The following is a 24,212-nucleotide window of genomic DNA, read 5'->3' as shown; positions in this document are numbered from 1 at the left end:
GTTATGTTGCAGCCTTATGTTAAACTGCTTTAAATTTCCTTTTTTTCCCCACATCAATATACACTCCATACACCATAATGAAAAAGCAAATAACAGGTTTTTAACATCTTTGCAAATTTTTAAAGAGAAAATCTTAAATGATTCCATTGCATAAGTATTCATACCCTAATCTGGGACAGTTGAAATTTAGCTCAGGAGCATTTATTTTTCATGTAAATGTTACCACACTTTGAGTGAAGCTAACCTGTGGCTAATTCAATTCAATGGGTATGATTTGGAAAGGCACACATCTTAATAAAAGGTCTTACAGCTGAAAATGCATATTAGAGCAAAGACCAAGCCCTGAGGAAAAAAAAAAATGCCTGTAGAGCTCAGAAACAGGATTGCATCAAACCACACATCTGGGAAAGAGTTCAGAAAAAAATCTGCATTTAACAGAAGCATGTAGCCTCCGTTATCCATAATGGAAGATGTTTGGAACAACAACCAGGACTCTTACTAGAGCTGGCCTCCTGGCCAAACTGAGCAATTGATAGAGAAAGGCTTTGGTTAGTGTGGTGACCAAGAAGCTGATGGTCACTATAGTTGAGCTCCATGATCATATGTGGAGATAGGACAAACATCACTGCAATACTCCACCAATCTGTGTTTTATGCTGGTGTGGCCAAACTCAGTCCTCTCCTCAGTGAAGACACATGAAAATACACTTGGAATTTGCAAAAAAGCACCTAAAGGGCCCTCTGACTGTGAGAAACAAGATTCTCTGGTCTGATGAACCTCAATTCTATTTCATCATGTTTGAAGGGAATCAGCTCTGCTCATCACCTGCAGAGTACTTCCCAAAAGTAAAGTGTGCTGGTAGCAGCCTGATGCTGTGAGGCTGTTTTTCAGCAGCAGGGACTGAGGGACACATCAGAATAGGAAAAAATTCAATGCACCAAAATGTACTTATTTCAGTTTTTTTATTATTTCTAAATTTACAAAGTTGTGACAGTTAAATATTAAAATGTTGCTTAAAATTACAGTAAGTAAATGGGCATGAAAAACATTCGAGCATGAAATAAAAAAAAAATAATAAGTAGATTGTTAAGTAGAAGTAAATAGCAAAATATAGTAAATATAGAAAAAATTCACGACTATGTACTGAGATGCTGAAGTCTTCTAGCAGGCTGGTCCAAGGTAAAGACTAGACACTGTAAATAAATGCAGCACGCAGACAAGAAAATAAAGAAAGAATACACAAAGCGTCTTTTGTAAAATAAACATATTGCGCTTTATTAGGCTATAATTTGTTTAAACACAATTAACATTCGTTGCAGTTCATCAATAGTCCACACGAGAGCGATAAAAGCTTTAGAATAGAAATATGAGACCTTGTAGCTTAGATCTGTAAACTCGCTTTGTTTTTTACTGTATTTACTATGCAACACGTCGAACGTTTTATATATAGCGCTAATGTTATTTTGTAGCATTTTATTAAAATTCTATCATCCTGCTTTGGTACAGTACCTAGTAAATAGCTAATTTTACAACCAAATAGACTAATGATAAGAATACGTAATACCTCTAAAAAATATATTAATTTATTGTTTAATTGTATTAACTAATTATATTTATAGATATTAATAATTTACAGACAACATATTATAATGTTGTCTCGTAATTGTAGCGAATTTATGGCATTGTCCTGAGTTGGAGGTGCGGCATGTGGCTACCCCATGCGTCGGTCATCCGTGTGGCTCTACATGTGAGCAGCAGCTTCTGCATTGATCACGCTCTTCCCAGCACTGGATCGAGCACACAGACAGACACGCGGGGAGCCTTAACCTAATTCAACAGCTAGCGAGCATTAGAAGAGGACGTGATTCGTCTAAAACATGTAACTCAGTTAACAAAGACTGTAATAATAATCAATTATTTTCTCTGCTTTGGGTTCTATGTCTTTTTGTAGAAAAAGTGCGCCACAAAACCTTATCGACAATGCACGGACTTTAGTTAGGAGGTGTGAGGCTGGAATATTTGTAACCTGACTCTTATCATAGTGTTTGTCTGAAGGATTTGCATAGACAGCAAGTTTATGGGTTATGTAAGTGTTACATAAGGACGAAGTGTGATGGGAAAAACAGCGAGGTTGTTTTTTCAGCTAAACATGTTCAAGCTCTCAAACACAGACTCAGACAGGCATGATTTCCACAGGAAAAAAAAAAAAAAACTTTATTAATACTTTTTCTTTAATGTATGTCAACAATACTTTTTTAGACAAAATATATACATCAAGCAACCTTCTCTTAGGTCCCAAAATAAAAAGTAAGTACCTCTTCCTATACAAAACTAATATATTGTTTTTAACATTACATTCACTTTCTTTTGCTTTTATGTAGAATAAAAACGTAGATATCCGCCATCATGTTTACTGCTTTAAACAGGTAAAGGCAACAGCATGAACCAAAATCTGTCCTAATTTGACCAGAAATGAACACAGAACATGATGCAGATCGAGTCTATGTCCAAAGCTATGTACACAATCTCATGGCATACAGCTCTCGGCTGTCTAAAACTCGTGAATGTATGTGTGGGTCACGTATCAAAAATACAGATGTACAAGTAGTATAAACAAAATAATTACACAATGCAGTTACCTCACAACAACTTCACTACGTGCACAAATGGATGACAAACTCAAAAGCTACAGCGGAGCTGTGATTACATCACTCCCGTATTTACACAACGTTATGTCTCGGGAGTTGATGGCGTCCTCATTTATGCAGGGAAACTCAAGACCTGAGACTCAGGTCATCCAAAGCAAAGACATTTATTTGGTAGCATTCTAGTCTAAATGGACGGTTTTTATCGGTTAAAGCAGTCACAGAAGCAGAAGAGAGTGGAGCTTCCTGAGCAAGCATCCACGGCACAGAGAAATGTCCAAAAAAGCAGCATCTACAGGGGTGATGTTTTATTACAAAAATGACTTTTTTCATTTACATTCAACAAAAGAAAAGGTACTTGTGCAAAGGGCAAAGTCTTTGTTGTTGGGGGACCAGCTGCACGTCACATTCTGGGTTATTGTTTTGTATTGTTTTCGGCTTAAACATTCGGCATAAGTGCAGAGAGCAGCCGTTCGCCCACCCCAGGTCCTTTTTCTCCAAGGACAGAGCACACTGTCCTCCTTTTGACCTTCTTCACAGTGTCTCGCAGTGCTGTGCACGAGGCCTCCTTCACCCGTCTGTGTCCATGCGGACCGTTCCATCTCTGGGTGTTTGTCTGCTGGTTATGGAGGGAGTTGATAAGAGTGCGTGAGAGTCTGTGTGTTTCTCTGCATTTGGAGGGAGGCTGTCGTTCGTACGTCTGAGAGGAATCGGAACAGCTGTTTGCCGTACTTGAGGGCGCGTCTTTGAACTTTGCCTTCGCGCCCCCTTCAACCGAACCCTCTTCGGAAGCTTATTCAGCAGGGAAGTCCACTCTCAAGACCAAGACATTCAGAGAGTGGGCTATCGCGGACCACAGAGTGAGTCCTCAGTCTTTGGTTTCCAGGTTTAATGGGGGAACTTGTTTCAGGGCCTGCAGGAGTGCAGGAGAGTCCATGGAGGTTGAAGTGGTGATGGGGGATCCCACTCTTGAGGACATGACCAGGGATGTGGGGAGTTTCTCGGGGGACATGCCTGCCTGGGAGCCGCCGAGGTCTTGGTACAACACGGGCATGGCTCCGGGGTACCAACACTTCTCCAGCATGGGCAAGTATGCAGCGGCTGCTCCATGTGGAAAGAGGTAGAAGGGCATGCAAAGGGGCTGGTGTGGAGAAAAGCTCATGTAGGGGCTGTGGCCGCCCACTATGTCGGGCCCTGACAGAGATTCGTCTTCCGAAGAGTCGGACCTCTGCCGCTTTGCCTGTGGCTCGTCCAGCTCCTCTTTAATGTGGCCGCTGTGCTTGAGATCTCCAGCGTCTTTGCCGTAGTAGACCGACCGCTGGGCTTTTAGTTCACGCTTCTCGAGCTCGCCCCCGTAGCCACTGTCGGTATCCGTATCGCTCCCACTTTGCTCACTGCTGTGGGGATAAGTCCTTTGAATGACGGGCACGCAGTTTTTGGCGTGACCCTCTGCCGCTTTTGGCTGTGGGCTTGCCGGTTTCTCCCTGCTTTCTGGAGCTTTGGGAGTGGGCTCATCTAGACGAGGACTTGGCGGGCTTTGAATGAACTCAGATGCCACTTTTTGAAGGTGGTTGATTATGTTAGCGGGCGTCAGGTCATGCACGGTCTCCTGATTGGCCAGGAACTGAAGAACCTCCTTGGCACACAAGTGGAACCCGGAACGGAACATCTCCTCGCTGTTTTCTGAGTGCTCATTGCCCTGTTCACCTGCAATAAAACCATAAGGGTTAGAAACCATGCCAACGTTTTCCTTCACAACAGCCCTGTAGGCCAGATCATTCGTGCGTTTGCACAAGCGTGTCTCAATTTCTTTATTTTGTAATGCACTCGAACACAAACGAATGGGGAGGAGAGGTGAAAAGTTCAGCGGGGCCGCTTCCTGCGACACAGTCACACTTTTAGTGTGCCGCTCCTTTTGCATGATCGAAAACTCACCGATTTGCATTCCATTCTGCAAGGAAATGATCTTCTGTTGCTGCTGCTCCAGCAGGTTGTTAAGAGCTTTCACATGCTTGAGTGTGAGCTCCAACACAACAGCCTTCTCCAAGTGTCCCAGAGTCTAAAACAGGAAGAACCCAGATAAGCATGTTGATCTTTCTTATGTAACACTCTCCGCAGAGGAACCTGCGCAGAACAGGAACGGAGACACTCCTCTCCGCTCGCCAGTGCATGCACGTGTGTGTGCTAGTAATATTCAAATGCACGTGTGTGTGCTAGTAATATTCAAATATTCCACAAGACAATCTAACATGCTTTGTTGACCTGTGAATAATTAACTAAAGCCAGATTCACTATATGGAGTGCCGAAAGTTTACAGGTTGTATATATTAAAAATGTATATCGAGCACATTACAGGAGATGACTAATCCAAAAGCAGGACAAACATGATTTATTCATGATCAACAAGCAGGTGGCGCTTTATACTACAACAAAGTGAGGAGAGCCGATCCACTCCCATATTACTTACAGTGAGTTTAAGGTGTTCGGGCAGCAAATCCTTCAACTGGGCAATGCACTCGTTTATTCTGTCTCTCCTTTTCTTCTCGATCAATCGATGAGGCAATTTGTATGTATCCTGGGGGTTAGTTATAAAATTTTGATATTAATTTCCATGCGAAAAAAACATAAATAACAAACCAAAACTACATAAATTAAAAGTGTGCATTATAAATATTCTTTAAAACACCAAAACAGACTTATATCAAACAAAAGTGGCAAGAAAAAGTGTGCGCAATCATATTTGTGCGTAATTGCGCATTTCGTACCTTGCTGTCTTCACTGCGCTTCATTCCCCGCCGGGGCTTATACACATACATGGGAAAGTCCATTCTATAAAATATAATAAAATACAGCCAATAAGAGATCTAGCTCCCCGAAAAGCTTTTAGAGACATAAATACGCAACAACTGGAGACTGACTTACCCTTGCATGTCAGAGATATCCAGCGAGGCGTGTTTGACCGTGCATGGAGGAGGCTGAGCACTGGTAATCCTTTCCATTTTACCCTATTAATATGTCTTACTGGTGTAAGAATAAAAACACGTATATAAAAAATAAAACAGCAGATCCGTTACTCTCTCATAAAAGTCCACATGTATTTTCCTCGAATAAAGTTGTTTTGGTTCCAGACACGGTGTCTGAAATCTAGGACGCAGAAGTGATGTTGTGAGGTGGAGGTGCAGGAGGTGTTTGTCGGCTCCGGTGCTGGTTAAATGAGTGTATGTGGGTGGAACTGAAGTACGTGTTAAATAAACCCTGTGACTGCAGACACGTCTCGAGCTCCAGTCACATGAGCCTCACGTGTGTGACGGCGCTTTCAGAGCTCAACCCATTTACAGCAGACCGCCCGCCTTCCCGTGTCCCGTGTACCACCATGCTGATGCTCTCTCTCTCTCTCTCTCTCTCTCTCTCTCTCTCTCTCTGTCTCTCTCTCTCTCTCTCTCTCTGAGCGCATAATAACAGCTCATCTCAGGGACTTGTGTTATGAGCGCCTTATCCTTAATTGACTTGAAAGCATATGTTATGATATAGATATTATATAGACACAGTGATTCAGAGTATTTTATCTAGACTACCCTACCGTCAAAAACAAAAACAGCACAAACAGATTTATTTACCATCGTAATTATGAAGAAAACAACACAACTGAAAGAATACGTGTGTGAAATATAAATACATATTTATGTACGTATAATTATAATGTATAAATTATTACCTCCAATGTGAGCTGTGTTTGCATTAAGGAATATGTTGCTTTAGAAGCACACTCGCGTGCGCGGGTCTGAATGTGTGCGTGCAGTAGATTGAAGCTTCTAGAATGAAACGTATGTCAAATGAATAAGATAAGAGCACCTGATGCTCCATCGATATAATGCAAGTATTCATTAACAAAATTCCCCTGACACGATGCTGGCACACGAGAGAGCACGGCGCCGTTGTCATGGTTACACAATAGTAGCAGATGCACGGGAACCCGTTACTTCACACCGGGACCATTTGGCGCTCCACGTGCAGCCGCTCATGGCTGTCTCGTGCTGCGGCTCGGTTTGTTGTGGCCGGTTGTACTCTGCGGCGGTCACGTTGAACTCCTCATGGCGGCGCAGGGAAAGGGCGGAGGACCGGCTGAATCCCCGGGACTGACGTCACCCGTTTATTTTAGTAAGCTACCGAGTGCGCTGAGGAGAAGGGTGCAGCGGTGCTTTCACGCGCTGTTTAACTAAATAACGCGCAGAATGACTGTCATAAATAAAACGTGGCAAGATTTTTTGTTCTAAAGAGTCTAGAAATGCTGTAAAGAATGAGGTAGCATTTACTTTGCTAGGTCCATCTTACAATATTTCATGCTGCTAAGAATTAGGATATTATTATTATTATAGGATAAAGAAATATCCTACTTCATCAACAAGAAGACGTGTGATGCTATGCAAATACATTATAATCAGCACAAAATTAGTAAGTGATTTTGGTTTAGGTTGTTTTCTCTCACTAAAATAACTTGTTCTATTTATCAGTAAAGAAAATAATTAGTTTATTCATTTGAATGTATGAGTTGATTTATTTATAAGAATAGAATTTATTTAATTTAAAGTGAACACATTGATTCATGCCATGCAAGGAAAACGTGACCCCCTGAATTCTGCACTGCTTGCAGCCTCATTAAGGTTTTGAGGTCTGCTCATAAAATATAGTTAATAATTTAAATTCTAATAGAACTGGTGGAAAGTAGTGGGAGTTTTTTTTTTTTTATCTCTAAATGCAGCAACAGGATGACAAAGCATCCTTCTGCACAGGCGGAGGACAAAGCCAGTGCATGAGACACTTCCTTCAGTCACTTAATACAGAATGCATTTCCTATTTTGGTTGCATGTGAAATCAAATGACAAGCAGATTTGTGATGCAGTGTTCTTGGGGCTTTGGGTGTGATATAGGCTTACTGTGGTCACACTGTGAATACTGAGAAATATAAACCTGTGCTTAATATGCAGATAGTACTTGGAACTGACAGTCATACAAGAAAAACATAATAGAACAGCCCACCATGACCCTAAAAAGCTAATGCAATAAACTACAAATGCAACGTGTTTTAAGTCTTAAGTGGTTAATTTCACAGTTGGACCTTATATTAGTCACTTTTATTACATAACAAATGGAACAAGAATTTTAATAGGTCATGTGATAACTGATCGGTTTGGTTGGTTTAGTCTTAAACAGCCTGCTGTCCCAATGCCAATTCAGTTTCACACTGTTATGTGTAGTTTTCTTCGTTTAAGGAAAGTCCCCTTATTTGACTGCAAATATGTTAACCTAATAATAAATTTAGGTGTTTTATTATTGCTTTAAGAAAAGGAATGCTGTAAAGACGTCATCAGGGGATAATGCATTTCAGGAACACTTTACATTAATGTCCATCATTTGCATTTTATGTATAAAAGTAGTTAAAATAGTATTAAAACTGTTTTTCCAAGACGCATAAAGTCCAGATTGCTCATTAGTGTGAATGTAAATGCTCTTTCTCATCAACCCTCATATAAAGGCAAGAATATATATATATATATATATATATATATATATATATATATATATATATATATATCAGAAATGCACAAAAACATGTAAATTTGAAAAAAATATTCGCAAAATATTTTGCATGTTTGCATTTTGTGAAAAACAAATGTTTAAAAGGCTGTTAAATACAGCTTTTAAAAAATCATGTTCATACTTTTTTTTTTTTTTTTATAATGTGTGAGAAGTATTGAAGTTTTAGAGGTTTAAAGATTTATTTTTTATTTTTTTATTTTTTTCTCCAAATGTGATTTTTAGTGAATTGTAGTGTATCCAATTAAGGTCAGTTTGACACAGAGCAATAATCATACCCAGAAATTGGGTCTAATTGTCTCTTTAATTTTATAAATGATAAATGAGCCTGGTTAGAACATCTGAACAAAATGTTCAAGTTCAAGTTTATTTGTATAGCGCTTTTAACTATACAAATTGTTGCAAAGCAGCTCTACAGGAAATTAAGTTTCCACAATATATTTATATATTGTAGAACCTTAATATATTTAACTTAGGGCAAAATTTGGTAATTCTGTATGTTGTCTGAGCTCTGGCATCCTCTGAGGTCCTCTGAGGGGTTGGCATCATCTTTTCTCAGGTGTTCGGTCATCTCAGATCATTTAAGGGTTGGATCCAGACTGAAGCTTCTGTAATTCCTAGTTACCAGAAACAGAGAAACATATAGAGACATAATTAGCGTAGCTGCTGTTCCATCTAAGCAAAAATGATTTGTTCAACCCAAGCTAAAGAATAATAATAATGTACATTTGATCAGATATAACTGCAGTACAAGATTATAAGATGCATTATGTGGATGCTTGGCTAAAGAGATGTGTCTTTAATCTAGATTTAAACAGAGAAAGTGTATCTGAACACCAAACATTATCAGGAAGGCTATTCCAGAGTTTGGGAGCCAAATGTGAAAAAGCTCTACCTTCTTTAGTGGACTTTGCTATCCTAGGTACTACCAAAAGTCCAGAGGTTGGATTGTAGCGTGGTAGAAGACAAGTTAGGTACGCAGGAGCTAAACCATTTAGGGCCTTATAGGCAAGTAATAATATTTTGTAAATGATACGGCACTTAATAGGTACCCAGTGCAGAGACTGTAAAATTGGGGTAATATGATCATATTTTCTTGACCTGGTAAGAACTCTAGCCGCTGCATTTTGGACAATCTGTAGCTTGTTTATTGAAGATGCAGGACGACCAGCTAGCAGTGCATTACAATAGTCCAGTCTAGAGGTCATGAATGCATGAACTAGCTTTTCTGCATCAGAAACAGGTAGCATGTTTTGAAGCTTGGCACTGTTTCTAAGATGGAAGAATGCTGTTTTTGTAACATGGGAAATATGATTTTCAAAGGACAAGTTGCTGTCTAATATAACACCCAGATTTTTGACTTTAGAGGACGTAACAGTGCATCCGTCTAGTTGCAAATTGTAATCCAAGAGATTTTGTGTACTGTTTTTTGGTCCAATAAGTAATATCTCTGTCTTATCTGAATTTAATAGGAGGAAATTATTGGTCATCCAATCTTTTACATTTTTTACACAATCTATTAGCTTAGATAGTTGAGAAGTTTCATCTGGTCTTATTGAGATATATAGTTGAGTAGCATCAGCATAACAATGAAACCGTTTTGAAAGGTTATGAACATACAGTACCACTTGCAAAGTACTCTCACTCTCTGTAAGTGTAAAAATGACTAATAGATCATCGTGCTCATACCTTGCCGGTTAAATGAGAAGTGTGCATTATGTCCTGAGGCTCACTGTTGAAATAGCTCTAATATTAACTTATAAGTGTCCTAAAAGCACAGAGAGAAAGTGGCACTCACAGACCCACCCTGGACATATTAAAGCTTCAAGAATTTCCTATTTCTTACTAAACTGGTTCCCGGTCATATTTTCCTTCTTCTGCCTTTGCACCGGTTCATTTTATTTCACAAATGTCATTTAACTCGTGGAAGGTTTCAGTCTGATATTGCACTTCACACAGGGGGATTTTAGAGTGATAATTCTGACGACTTTGCCATGTATCAATAATTAAGCATTTAAGGTGTGTCTGACACTTCAGTCACACTTCTGCTCTTTTTTACAGACAACAGCAAAGTTATACCACAGTGTTTTACCTTGAAATCGATTTGGGACTCTCCAGTCTGACCTCTGTTACTATACAAAGCTGCTCACGCTACGACTCACAAGCACATAAATACAGGCTTCGCCAGTGTGGGGAAAACAGCTTTTTAACCTTTTTTGCAGATCGACATGAAAGGTCACAGAAAGTGCATTTCCTTAGAGAAGCGTGGGTTGCCGACTCTTATTAAGCTTGAATTCTTAATAAGCTCAATGTCCTTTGTATTGACTGGGTGAATACAATGCCAAGTCAGAAGAAAGCTGTGAAATGATGCAGTCAATCTACACATAAATGCACATATGATTTCGTACCGCTGAAATTGACACATTGCGTGTGGGTACTTACTATTATGCAGGAGACCAGCTAATGAACAAAATAAAATAATGTAAAACAAGAAGCAGAACTATGGGTATTTAATACTGATGTCCCCTTTTTGTCCACTGTCAAAAGACATTCATTTAAAACACAAAAAGAGACATACAAAAACTATATTTCAGTTCTGGTCCTTTGAACAAGAAATACATATTTTATTAAATATCAGTAAAGTAATTTACAGTCTCATAGAATTATATATATACTGTATATATACCTATTAAATCAGTAGTAGGCTTATTTCTCAGTAACAGTGCTGTTAATTATTAAGATGCTATGAAACCATATTTCTCTATATAAACGCAAAGACCTGCAGACATATATACATGTATTACAAGAGAAAGAAAAAAAATGTATAGTATTAAGAAAGTGACCTGCTTTGCTCAGCTAAAAGATGAAACTCTAGAAAAATGTGACTGACTACAGACGAAAACCTGTAACAAATAGTCATCCTGCTCTTCACCTTCTGAGTTGCAGGAGTATACAACAGGCACCGTAAACATGGCTCTATAATGACAAGAATGATAAGTTATTTTAGTGCATTAATTTTAAGAAAAAAAAAAACTTAACTGCCTAAACAGTTAATCTATTATTACTCCATATATGACTTCTAATGTCATAAATCTGACAGCACAAACAAAAAGCCATAAACCATAATAAACAGCTCCTAAATACCAAACAGAACCTGATATTATTCATGAGATTTAAAGAACTCTAAATTGGCAGCATAAGCATAATCTCCTTTAAGCGTTTTTTATGTTGATATAAATAAAATAACTTAAATACGAAAAAAAAAGAAATTCCCCATATACATATAGGCCTATCATATCTGATATCAAACTTGACTTTGCAAACAGTATTCCTACAATGGCTGGCCTCTAATGAATTTCATTATAATCAAAGCAAAAGAACAAAAGAAAATTACTGCACCGTCCCTTTAAGACATAATATACAGATGTTGCATATTAAAGTATTAATATTGCACAAAATACAAAAATAAGACATCAAATACTAACTGCTATGGGTCAATACAAAAGGATGTGTGTCCAAGCAGCATCTACAGGCTGCATCACATGTTCATAAGTCGTGCAGTATCTAGTGTAGCTCGTTGTCACTCTGTGGAAGGCGAGTGATGCAAATTCACTTCCTCTCTAACACGCAGAAACATTTGGCACTCGAAAGGATGTGAAGAACGGGGCGAAAGCCTTTTATACTTTCCTGGTGGCCTACAGCCATTTATTTTGCGTGTACACAGCAGGCTGTGGTGATGATGTGTCTGATGTCTTGACATGCACATGCTCATATACACACGCACACGGAAAGGCTGATGCGATCGATGGCTGCAGGAGACAGCTGTAGGACACTTGGCCGGTGGAGCGGGGGTTCAGGCGGGCTGCTGGGGGTTAATGTTCATGTGTTGGGGATGTCCCAAAAGCCCGATCCTCTGTTTCTGTTTCCTCTGCTCTGTCATCTGTCAAAAACACAACAAGTTTTATTTATTTATTTAAAATAAATATTTCTCATCTCCTTTTTGCGTCTCCCGCACAGCAGGCATGCATATTGTATATCCGTTTATGTGAATTCTTTTCTTTTTTTTTACATTTTGATATTTATACTTATATAATTATACTAGGTAAGGGAGGCAGTGTCTCCTCAAAATGCTGGATGAAAAAAAAAAATCGTAGTACAAAAATAAAACAACACCAGTATTACAAAACATAACATTAAAAAGTGTATAAATCATTCGTCCAACAGTGACACCAGCAGGTAAAGTTACAGGGCAAGTCTGTGTCTCTCTTACCTCCCCTGAGCCCATTGAGTTTTAACAGACCCCCTAAAGCGTGGGGGGTAATTGAGAATGAATTGGGGAAAGTCACGTGAGAGGAGGCAATGCCTCCATCGCGATATGATTGGATATGACTGGTTATGATCAGCTGTGATTAGTTAATGTGATAAATCCCGCCTCTAATGTTCTTGTGTATTCCGTGTTTGCGAATCAGTCTGAATCAACAATATAATGGAGTTAATAAGAAGACTAATTTAAAAAAAGTAAGCAAGCAACTCACACACTTAGATATAAACACTTTGTTACTTCAAAATAAGTCTTAAAATGGCATGAAAGCATGATCTGTGGGAGTTCATCAGATTGGCAAATCTCCGCATCTGTGGCCATTATTTAGAGCTTTGATGACATATGATCTGAAAAATTCAACAATAGTTAAAAGTTAACTATTAAAAAGAATAGCTGAACATAACTTGATGAGATTCAAACATAATAGATTCATAAACAGAATATTGATTACACTGTTAATGTAAAAATACAAAATATATATATATATTTTTTTGATAGTGTAAGTAAAGTTTGTTTAACCAAGAAAAAGTGACTGGAACATGAATTTACATTGGATTCCAAAAAAATGTGTGTGTGTGTATATAGTACATTGTAGGACATTGTATAGTAAATCAAAAGATTTAAAAATATATGTAAAAATAACTCTCCTTCCTTATTCAAAAACACACATACATCTGAAGTTTTTGTCCATATCAAATCTTCCTCATTTCCTGTTTGTCTCTCCTACAGATCAGGCATGTCATGCAGTGATGCTTTCTGTGTGTCCGTTCATGTTGCCTTGGTTATGACCTCATAACACCAGAGCGTCTGTGTATTGTAGGTGTGTGTGTGTATATGTGTGCTGCCTTATAAAAAGCTTCTGGGAAAATAAAATGGAGCAATTGGAGCAATGTCATGCAGTGTTGTGTAACTGAGCTACAACATAAACTAACACACACTAATACTCACGTACACAGTTCCACAGAAATACAGACCGTCTGTACCGAAATCCCCTACTCTGACTCAACAGCTACACAAGTGAGCCAAAAAACACTCACGCAAGTGTATATTACAGTTGATGTCCACAGGAAGTACCTCATTCTACTAAACAATCACACAGCCATTTAAAGGTAAGTGGCACTGCTCGCTCCTCCATATAAGGAGCCGTCAACTGCAGTTTTTCACGTCTTGATCTGTAATCCAAGCAAAATAATAATAAACATCTGAGACTAAATGCTTTAGAGCTAAAATAGCGCGTGAGATCCTTCCTAGATTTAAGCCCACCCCAAAAACACCCAGGCGGGTCACATGAGGGAACTCTGGGAGGGACGTCACATGATTACACTATTGCTTTGAGTGAAATAGATCACAGGATGAAATAATAATCTGGAAAATTGACAATTAAATCTAAACAGTGTGTATAGATAGATATATAGATATCATTACATTAACTGTCATTTTATACATAGGCAAAGACTTATGAAAATTTAAGCATTTAAGCATAAGTGTGCAGATTAAAAGGTTTGGGAATACATAAATTTAAACATGAGTATATTCATTTTCTAAGACTATTATAGTGGAGATTTGCATTTTCATTTTTAAACAATTCTCATATAAATGGTGCTTCTGGTGCCTCAGTCTTTTTTTGTCTTTTTTTCATTTTGTTTATTGCAGTTACTTGATTTTTTTTATTTCTAATTGTGTCTTATTTACACTTTTCCCATGTGAAATCTTGGACAGAGTGTATGATAAACCTGTTATAATATTTTAACAAGATCATAGACTGAAAACACAGCCCAAGATTATAATCAAATATCAACAAATGAGAAAACAAATAATTAATTTTCAAATATTTGCGTGAAGAATGCTTATCATTCTCTCTTCCACGTTTAAAGTAAGAAAGGGAAAAGCAAAACTGGTACTGACACGTGTAACCACCACATTGACGCAGGATAACAGTGAAAGTTTGTTGGTTTTTACTTGCTTTGTCTTCTTTTAGCCAAACAATGACCTTTTCCCCCTGTCTGGAGTACAAAAAAAACAAAAACAGATCAGCTTCCCTGTAGACACTTCCCATTTTATGTGGCTGCACACCTCAAGTTGGTGTTTATTCGACACTATTTACAAGAAATCAACGACATGACAGCAAATCCCATTACGCATATTTCCACCAAATCAAAATATGAGCGTCTATGTCAATGACCCACTTTATCATATTCATCTACGTGTGCTATACTGTTTATCTGTGGAAACAAACAAGCTCGAGTTCAGAGAACTTCATCTGGACGACAATGCAGCTGAATAAAAGTGAAACAACACTTGGCCTCGTGACGCAGGTGAAAGATCATTTTAAATACCACGAGCTGAAGGCAGAAAGAAAGACAGACAGAAATTACTCATTGCCCTTTGGTCTAATTGAACCTTGTAGAGGTTGTGGACTCATCCTGACTGACCTTGAAGGCCAAGTTTCACTCACACCCAACTCAAATTCTTGTCTGTGAAGTTCATTTAAACAGCTTAATGGGTCAAAACTACACCTCATCCTCAATGGAGCAAGAAGAGCTGGCCTGACACGTCAGCACTACGTACATAATGTTCTGAGATTAGGCCAAAAGCATCGTCACTCACCTGCTCTTTCAGTTCAGTCAGTTGGCCTGACAGGTTCGAGACGAGCTTCATGGTGGATTCAAGTTTCTCTTGAAGATTCCTGATCTCGTTCTGTTCGCCATCGGCATCGCTACTAACCAGCGACATGGCCCGCATGCGTGGAAACCAGTCCAAGTTGTGTTCCTGTTGGAATAGTAAACATTAGTGTTCTTGGTAACATATTAATATTATATGTAAAGTGTAGCATATAAATAGTATACATTCAATAGTTACAAATGTCCCAAAACTCAGTCACTAACAAACTCTTTAAAAAAATTTGGCAAAAGATTATGCAGCAAGAAATGCATCAAAAGTGAAAGTAAAGACTTTTATAATGTTGCAAACGATTTCCACAAAATATTAAGCAGCATAACTGTTTTCGACATTGATAATGAGAAACTTTTTTTTTTGAGCATCAAATCAGCATATTCGAATGATTTCTGACGGATCATGTGACACTGAAGACTGGAGTGGTGATGCTGAAAATGCGGTTTTGCATCACATAAATAAATTACATTTTAACATATTTCAAAAAATAAAACAGTTAATATTTCACAATATTACTGTTTTTATACTGCTTGGACACCTGTGTGAATTTGACTTTTCGGATTTTTCTTTTATGTCAAAAATCATTAGGATATTAATTAAAGATCATGTTCCATGAAGATATTTTGTAAATTTCCTACCATAAATATACCAAAATGTAATTTTTGATAAATGCATGGCTAAGAACTTCATTTGGACAACTTTAAAGGTGATTTTCTCTATATTTAGATTTTTTGGCACCTTCAGATTCCAGATTTTCAAATAGTTGTATCTCAGCCAAATATTGTCCTATCCTAACAAGCTTATTCCATTCGGCTTTCAGATGATGTATAAATCTCAATTTAAAAAAAAATTGACCCTTATGACTGGTTTTGGTCCAGGGTCACATATGTTTGATATTTTGTTACTGAATACAACTTAATTCATACATTAAAGGGTCATCGGATGCCCATTTTGCACAAGTTGATATGATTCTTTAGTGTCTTAATTAAAAGTCTAACATACTTTGATTAAAATTTCTCAATGGTAGAGTAAAAAACACGTTTTTAAACCTGTCAAAATCAGCTCTGTTTTTAGCAAGCCATTATAGTCCATGTCCCTTTAAATGCTAATGAGCTCTGCTGACCCTGCCCCTCTCTTCCGTGGGGTGACGAGCATTACTGTTTAATTTAGCCGTGAAACTTGCTAACTAGCAAGGTTATTTTCGTAAACGAAAACTAAGATGAAACGATTGATGAAAAAAAAACAATTTCGTAAACTGAAATAAAACAAAAATGTCAAAATATTTGAAAAACTAAAACGAAACAAAACTAACAACAGTTATTGAAAAACTAACTGAAATAAAATAATAATTAAAATTAAATAATTGTTTTCATAATCATTAGTTCTCACCCCTTGTCGGAAAAATATATGAGCTGTGTGACAGTTCAGGGAAATACCTGTAAATGGCGCATCACGCACATGGGGTTATCTGACGGAGAGCAGCTTAAAGCAGAGTTCTACACAGGTCCTGTTTGGTAAGCGTGCACCAGCAGTACTTAACAGAACACCCGACCCGTTATCCCACAGCAGCACTAATTTATTTCTGTACCAGACCGTTTGACAAAGGCTGTGAGTCGCGACCCGAACCGAACTCACATTATTCTACAATGATATTAAAATTAAAACGAATTTAAAAATTAAAAACTATAATAACCTTGCTAACTAGTACATTATTAGGAAAGGCGATTTGCAAAGATTCATAAAAAACCCTCTGCGTCTTCAGCGGCTCAGATGTAGGTAGTAAATGACGACTGCTATATTCATTCATTACATCGAACAACAAAACGCCTCAATTGCTTAATCTGAGACATCTCGTCTTCCCAGAGTCGACACAATGGCAGACTGATGACAGCTCACTCAGGGCGGGTCTAAGGCAAGACGGCCTTGTCAATCAACTATCGTGGGAGGGGCCTGTGCAGAACTACATCATTCTGACAGGACTCTCAGAACAGCCTGATTTGAGAAAGGGGATTTTAAAATCAGGATTTAAAAAAAAACAACACTGGGTGGACTTTTATCATTATAGGATGGATGTGTACACACACTTCCAACACACATTTATGTTCAAAAAACATGTTGCATCCGATGACCCCTTCAAGCCTGACTCATTTGGGTCATTTCACATGAATTGCTGACCTGTCAAACGAAGCATTGTTCAGTGTCTGCAGTATGATTTATTCATTAATTACTCACACTTTCTCATTTTTTTCTTTCCAAACTTCCTCCACTAGATTTCCCACCATCCACATAGCACAAACCATTCTAGAAAATCAGACATTAACTAATGGAGTGCTTGAAGTCATGTCCTCCTCCTCCTCCCATTCCCTCATTGTCTTTCTGTTCATAAGAATATCTGTCATTACGTCAGACAAAATTCCCTATGTGTAATATAATTAAAGCAAAGGAAATTGCATCAAAGTCACATAAGCATGTGGACATCCTCAGATCGGAGCTACCAAACATTGAGCACTATGTTTCTCCTTAGCTGGCATACAATTATTTAACAAGGGGGAATTTACCGTCATTCCTCAGTGAGATATTTGACATTATACACACTAATTTAATCAAGTGAAACACTAAAAACAGTATCTGACCGCAAGATGAAACCAGGTTTGGAACTTTTTTTGGACTTTCAGGAAATTTAGATTTACTTTTGAGCATCATAATCACCTCAGATGGAGACACTAAAAAACAACCCGCTGCAAAAGTGTAAAGCCCAATTCTGTGGTAAAACGCAGACTTGGCAACATTGTGTAGCATTTTACACAGACAAAAACGTACAAAGTTTATATTTGACTTTTCCGTGATTATCTGGTCTAGTACAAAAAGTTCTTAATGAAACAGCCATGTTCTTTTGTTGCAATATCTCAGAATGGTTCATAGTACAACAAACAATCAGAGACAGCAGCAGGAGTCTTTGAGATCCAGCCCGAGCCAAACGCGATTGCGGAATGTCTGACTTGTGACTGGTGGGAGAGGTCAGACACAGATCCTAATAAGGAAGGACGTGAGGGAATCTAACAGAAGCAGGGAAAAAGTGATAGTCATGTTAAAGAACGCAGACCAAAGAACACACCATTCTCTGCTCAGACACTTCCTATTCTTCCCACTGCTGGACTACTTACACACACACACACACAAACAAATGAACTCGGCCTGCAGACAGACCCAACTACAGAGGTTTGTGAATGCTGAGAACATATTTGCATATTTTCTTCATATCCTATAAGGAAGTCATTGAGTTCCTCTGGCAGTTATCATGATATATTTTCTGTGATATGCTACAAAGCATCTATAGCTATTTTAAACAACATTCTTTCTATTTATAACTACTATGCATGAAGTTGTGTTCTCATATTCCTGGAAAGACTGAATGGGATACTTAAAATGTTTTAGCACACCGCAGGACGTTTTCACTTTTTTAACGTAAAAAGTCAACCTGGTTTCATGGCATAAACGTACCTGGGTGCATTTTTTAGCGAGACCGTTTTCACGTACCTTACTGCACGTTTTGCCGCAGTTTCAAAGAGAAATGTCCACTGAGTGGAGCTAAAACACGGGTTCAATACGTAAACCCTGACACATTTTTATTATGTTGATATAGGTGCATATTGCAGCGGTTCAGAATTCAAATATCCGGGGGCCGTCGCTAAAAATTTATGCGTGTTGGAAATATGCCCTACACCAAACCCAACCCAAAATCTACCTGATAGTGTTGACAAATGCAAAACTGATATAAAAACATATTTGTTGATGCAACCGTGCTATTTGAACTTCCTTATATGCAGATTTGAACTATTTTGTCAACCGTAGTTACGCAGGATTCGAACCGGAGCTCCTCGCCGCTCAAATACGTCTCCGTATTCCGTGAGCTACCGAACAAGCCTTCCGTCTATGAAAACCCATTGATATGAAGCTGGATATGTGTGATGCTAACATTCAAAAGCATCGGTTTTTACATTTCCCAGCATATTAATATTGTTTTTGAAGTAATAACATGATATTATTCAAGTAATTGTGAGAAAATTACGCTTTATTATTCGAAACTCTAAATTTGTGTGAAAAGGAATAAAATGCGTCTGAGTTTTACTGCCTCTAGTGTTCATTTCTTTTGCAGTGATATGTACTTATTGGTACGTATTTCGCGTCTCGCTAAAAAGTGTGCCCAGGTACATTTATGCCATGACACCAGGCAGTAAAAAGTACATCCAGCAAAGACAATCACTGTTTTCAAGCAGGATTTTGCAAATGCCCTCCTTGTCTGCCTTTGCTGATATAAACAGATAGTCCTGCCTCAAAGTAACATAATCGGCTGACAGCCCAACAATATTTTTAAAAGTAACAGCGCAGGGAAGTCAACCAACAAACAGCTCAGTTATATTTGTCAATCCCCACTAGAAGAAAGCAGGACAAATTTTTAAATTAAAATAAAATTACACTGAGATATTAAATTACAATTAAGACAAATAAAGTTTTAAATTTTTACTGAGGAAGAACACAGCTTCCATAGGAAATGTTGACATAGCAACAACTCATAGCATCTAAAAATAAACTTTCCCTTATGCATTTATATGAACTTTAATCTAAAATTATGGGGAAGAACGGTTCATGCATATGTAATTATGTCAGTTACCCGCTTATAGACGTGTGTGTGACAGAAAGAGAGAGACAGAGGTCTTCAGGCTGCAGGTGCAGAGAAGTCCCCTTGTCTCCGAAATCTGAGACGGGCCGTGCGCACACACTTCAGACAGACGCAGGGGAAAATCACAGGTAATGCTCTCACTCATTCTGAGAACGGTAATTTTTAGTGCGTGTGCACTCACTTCCTGCTGCCACAGATGTTGAGGTTTGTGTTTACCTCCCGCCCACAAACAATGTCGTCTGTGCATGGAGCCCAGCTGTCAGCCGGTTTCGTCATCGTCATCACACAGGCACACACAATTATCTCTAATCAGACCGGTTTCATCCTGACTGAGTCTGCTTTTGAAATCTGTCAAATGGTAAAGCCAATGTCACCCACACTGCTCAGACTACCATATAGCGGGTAAATTACATAGACCGATGTCAATTACTTTTACACTCCTGAATATAGCTTTATTTAACCAGAGAAGCCTAGAGTGCCTAGAGAAAACACAAAACGTAAATAAAATAGTGTGAATAACACATTTAAAATAAAATAAAATTGTTTCATGAAACAAACACATCATAAGAACAAATACAAACGTAAGTAAAATAATACAACATTTATACCTTAATAAATGTATATTCAAAAATTTATATTTAAAAAATATTCACAAGCAGAGGATGGATCGGCTTTTCTTCTTAAAATAACAATTAAATTAAAGTTTAAGCTAACTATTAAGCAAATATTTAAGATTTTTTTCTTGAATATCTGAAAAATTGGGAATATTTCATAGCTATTTTTGTTGTTTGCTGAAGTAAAACTATAGTTTATGAAACCAGTCAAACCGGACATTTAGCAAATCCTAAAACTATTTTTTTAACTAGCCCATTTCTCCAAATAACCAACAAATTTAAAAACGAAATAAAAACCACTGTCTCTGGTGCTGGATATAAATCAAGAGGATATAGTGACATGTCTGCATCACAACCTACACTGAATACTCACTTCCTCTGGTATTACTTCTACAGAAACGAGAACTACAACTATTTCTATGTAAAAAAAAAAAAAAAAAAAAAAAAAGCTGAAACCATTAAAGGGACAGTACATACAAAATGAACATTTTTGTTAATACTGACTTCCATTGTATGGAAGAAAAAACATCTTGAAATATCCTCTTTTATGTCCCACAGCAGAAAGAAATGTTTGGAATGAGTGTGAGTACAGCAAATGATCACAGATTTGTTTGTTTTTTCAAAGTACCGTCTCTCTAATGAAGAAACTATAACAGCGCTCAATCACTTCATGTATGACGGAAAAAGGGGCAAATGTAACATAAGCATCTTTTTTTTTTTTTTCAGTGCTGCTTTGGTTTGACGCTTATTTGGGTTTGTGCACATTCGTGCATCCGAACCAGCCCCCTCTCAAACCTCTATTTCCTAAGCTTTGTTTACACTTGACAGCATTGCCAGTAAATGTGCGAGCGCTCTAGCCACACCAATTTCAACTGTATCTGCTGCTTCAATGGAAATGAGGGAAGTGTGAATTTCATTACTAATACCGCAAGAGCCCACACACTTAGACAGGATGCTCTGTGGTCTGAGAAGCAACAACAGCATCGGTCCTAAACGGGACCCGAGTGTTCACGCACCGCTTCAAAGTGCGATAATTACAACAGACGTCATCACGAAGCTGTGAATAATATTCATGGGGGAAAACAAAGCTGCAGGGAAAAGGGCAGGTTCATGTAGGGGTTCTACCTACAGACACAGCGCTTGATCTAACCTCAATTACCTGAGTGAAAGTAGACGATCAAACAGTAAAGGTCTTTCCTCTTTGGTCTTGATAGGTCTTGAAGCAATTTAGGTGCATATAATTGTTTTAAGCGCAGTAAAAACAGAACTTTAAGACAATAAAGTGTTGCAGGGATTAGAACATTTTGTAGACCGAGTCAACAATGATAAAGATAATCTTCATAAACAAATTATGAATTTCAAAGATTAAATACAATCACCAGAAGTAAAAAGCTGAAGTTAGAACTACAAATGAACCATAGGCCACATGACCTTAATGTCACCACCACCACTAAGCTACTACTTATAACTGTTTATTCAATACTTCTTTAAAATATGCACTGTAGAAAGTTTAAGTTAGAATAGTTTGCAAGAGCACAAGCAAAAACACAATAAGGTTGTAAAAGGGACTTGAGAGTGGACTAATTTTTTCTGTTCAGTGTGATGACGTTTAATGCCTCCAATCTCTGTAGTCCCTCTGCAGGTGCTCAGGTAGGCAGTTTGTCTCATTTCCTCATCCCATTCTCCCTATCACTTCCTGTCCTCTCTTTACTAAATAAAATGTCAAAAAGTTCCTCATGTGCATTTTCTAGTCAAACAATTGCTTTACTAACTTCTTTCTCACCTTCTCAGAAACCACAGAGAGAGACCTTGCATCAGCTACTGATGCATCACAAATTGCTCTACCCTTTGTTGTCAAGTCAAAGCGTTCTTATTTTTTAAGTGCCCTTAAAGGGCAACTAATCCCAAGTCAGGTGATTCCTCCCAATACCACATTCATGGCAAACCCTCGAAATGCGCCACAGAAGTTAGGAACTAGGCCACAAGACACGACCCGGATCAGAAACTGTGTCAGAAACCCACCGCCAGCACCATCTGCGTCAAGAGAACAACCACTCGTGCAGAAGGGGCTTTCCTGAGCACTTCTCTTTCCCTAAAATTACTCAAAAGTCACATAAAACGCTATTAAAGTTACACGCCATTGCATTTAGCAACACATACGATGACCTATAAAAAGGCAATAAAGATAAACAGGATGTTTAAATGAACGTGCCCTCATTTTGAAAGGCTTTTTTTTTTCTTTTAATATCCCATTTAGCAACAGACTTGTATTCACTCAGTGATTTGCTATAGTTGTTAAAAGAGTTTTTCTGATGAAAAAGCCAATAGTGCTTTAACTAAGACATAATTTTTCAAAGAAACACATGAATACAAAGGCGTACACACATATAGCAATCATGAGGGGAACTCCTGCTTCTCTGGTCAACCAACTGAAGCGAGCCATGTGCGCTGTCACAGCTTTTCTCAAGGATTATCACATTCCAAGCCATTTTCTGAACATCTTAAGACTCCAGTCTAAAGGCAAACAGAAGCTCTGGCATCCCTGAGAGACTGAAGGTCACAAAGTTATGCTTGCATAAGTCAAAGCAGAAGGTTTGGGGTCATTTAAGGGGATTTACTGTGAGGAATCTGGTGGAAAATGTCTTAAGTACTTCACATTCCCAAAGGTACAGCTATAAGTAGGTCACATTCCCCACAGCAAGCTAAACTTCTAGGGTTAAGTCGGTTCATTTCTGCCTCAGGGTTGTGGGCTCGAATAAACATAAAATGTTTCTGAGGAGAAGTCATGCCCCATCATGGCATGGTTTAGTCCTCATAAATACATCATTCTTTGAAAATCTGACATAAAACAGCTTCTCTGAAGCCATGCTGTGCAGAGGGGGAAAGAAACCCACACGCGAACACCTTATCGATGTGCTGTTTGATCGTAACTCTTTGGTTCCCTCTCTGTGTGTGCAAGTTGACACTCAGTGTCAAGTTATCATAGCTTTATCAACTAGAGTTCACAACATGGTGTTAGCTATCACTGTTATGCTGATGATACTCCGCTCTATATTTCTTCGCAACCTGATGAAACTTACCAATTTGCAAAACTAACAGAATGTATAGTTGATATCAAAAACTGGATGACTAGCAATTTCTTACTGCTAAATTCTGAAAAATCAGAGGTGTTAAATATTAGACCAAAAACTTTTGCATGTAATAACCTAGATCACTGTCTAATACTTGACGGCTGCTCTGTAAATTCTTCATCATCAGCTAGGAACCTAGGTGTACTTTTTGATAGCAATCTTTCCTTCGAAAAAACATGTTTCTAGCATTTGTAAAACTGCATTTTTCCATCTTAAAAACATATCTAAATTACAACCTATGCTCTCAATGTCAAATGCAGAAACATTCATTCATGCGTTCATGACCTCGAGGCTAAATTATTGTAATGCTTTATTGGGTGGTTGCTCTGCACGTTTAATAAACAAACTCCAGCTAGAGTCCTTACTAGAACCAGGAAGTATGACCACATTAGACGGGTTCAGTCAACACTGCACTGGCTCCCTATTAAACATCGTATACATTTTAAGATCTACACTAATATTAGTCTGTTTCTTTCTTATTCCGAGGTCACCGTAGCCACCCAGATCCAGACTGTATCCAGATCAGATGGTGTCTACAGCCAGGACACCTAG

General features: G+C 38.2%; 2 protein-coding genes across 3 annotated transcripts in view; both read right to left on the bottom strand.

Moving 5' to 3' along the window:
• Positions 1-2,185: 2,185 nt before the first annotated feature.
• LOC306854661 (class E basic helix-loop-helix protein 40-like) lies at positions 2,186-6,042 on the bottom strand. 2 transcript variants are annotated; one of them, XM_079392850.1, is made up of 5 exons: positions 5,568-6,042; positions 5,411-5,474; positions 5,113-5,220; positions 4,581-4,704; positions 2,186-4,352 (listed from the first exon to the last, which is right to left on the bottom strand). In XM_079392850.1, the coding sequence occupies exons 1-5, from the start codon at positions 5,642-5,644 to the stop codon at positions 3,514-3,516; spliced, it is 1,212 nt and encodes a 403-aa protein (XP_079248976.1). In that variant the 5' UTR covers positions 5,645-6,042; the 3' UTR covers positions 2,186-3,513. The 2 variants fall into 2 exon arrangements, with proteins under 2 accessions (XP_079248976.1, XP_079248975.1); XM_079392849.1 differs by having other exon boundaries at positions 2,197-4,704; positions 5,568-5,951.
• Positions 6,043-10,831: 4,789 nt separating this feature from the next.
• LOC306854942 (inositol 1,4,5-trisphosphate-gated calcium channel ITPR1-like) overlaps positions 10,832-24,212 on the bottom strand; it is a 124,063-nt gene continuing 110,682 nt past the window's right edge. Inside the window, exons 58-59 of the mRNA XM_079393258.1 lie at positions 15,169-15,330; positions 10,832-12,180 (exon numbers count right to left, since the gene is read on the bottom strand). Coding sequence (XP_079249384.1) covers positions 12,094-12,180; positions 15,169-15,330 — 249 coding nt within the window. The 3' untranslated portion in view covers positions 10,832-12,093. The remainder of the gene's footprint in view (positions 12,181-15,168; positions 15,331-24,212) is intronic.

Source organism: Barbus barbus (genome assembly GCF_936440315.1).
Source record: "Barbus barbus genome assembly, chromosome: 35".
Lineage (NCBI taxonomy): Eukaryota > Metazoa > Chordata > Actinopteri > Cypriniformes > Cyprinidae > Barbus > Barbus barbus.
Note: the sequence above shows the minus strand (reverse complement) of the source record. Positions and strands in the feature narration are given on the sequence as shown.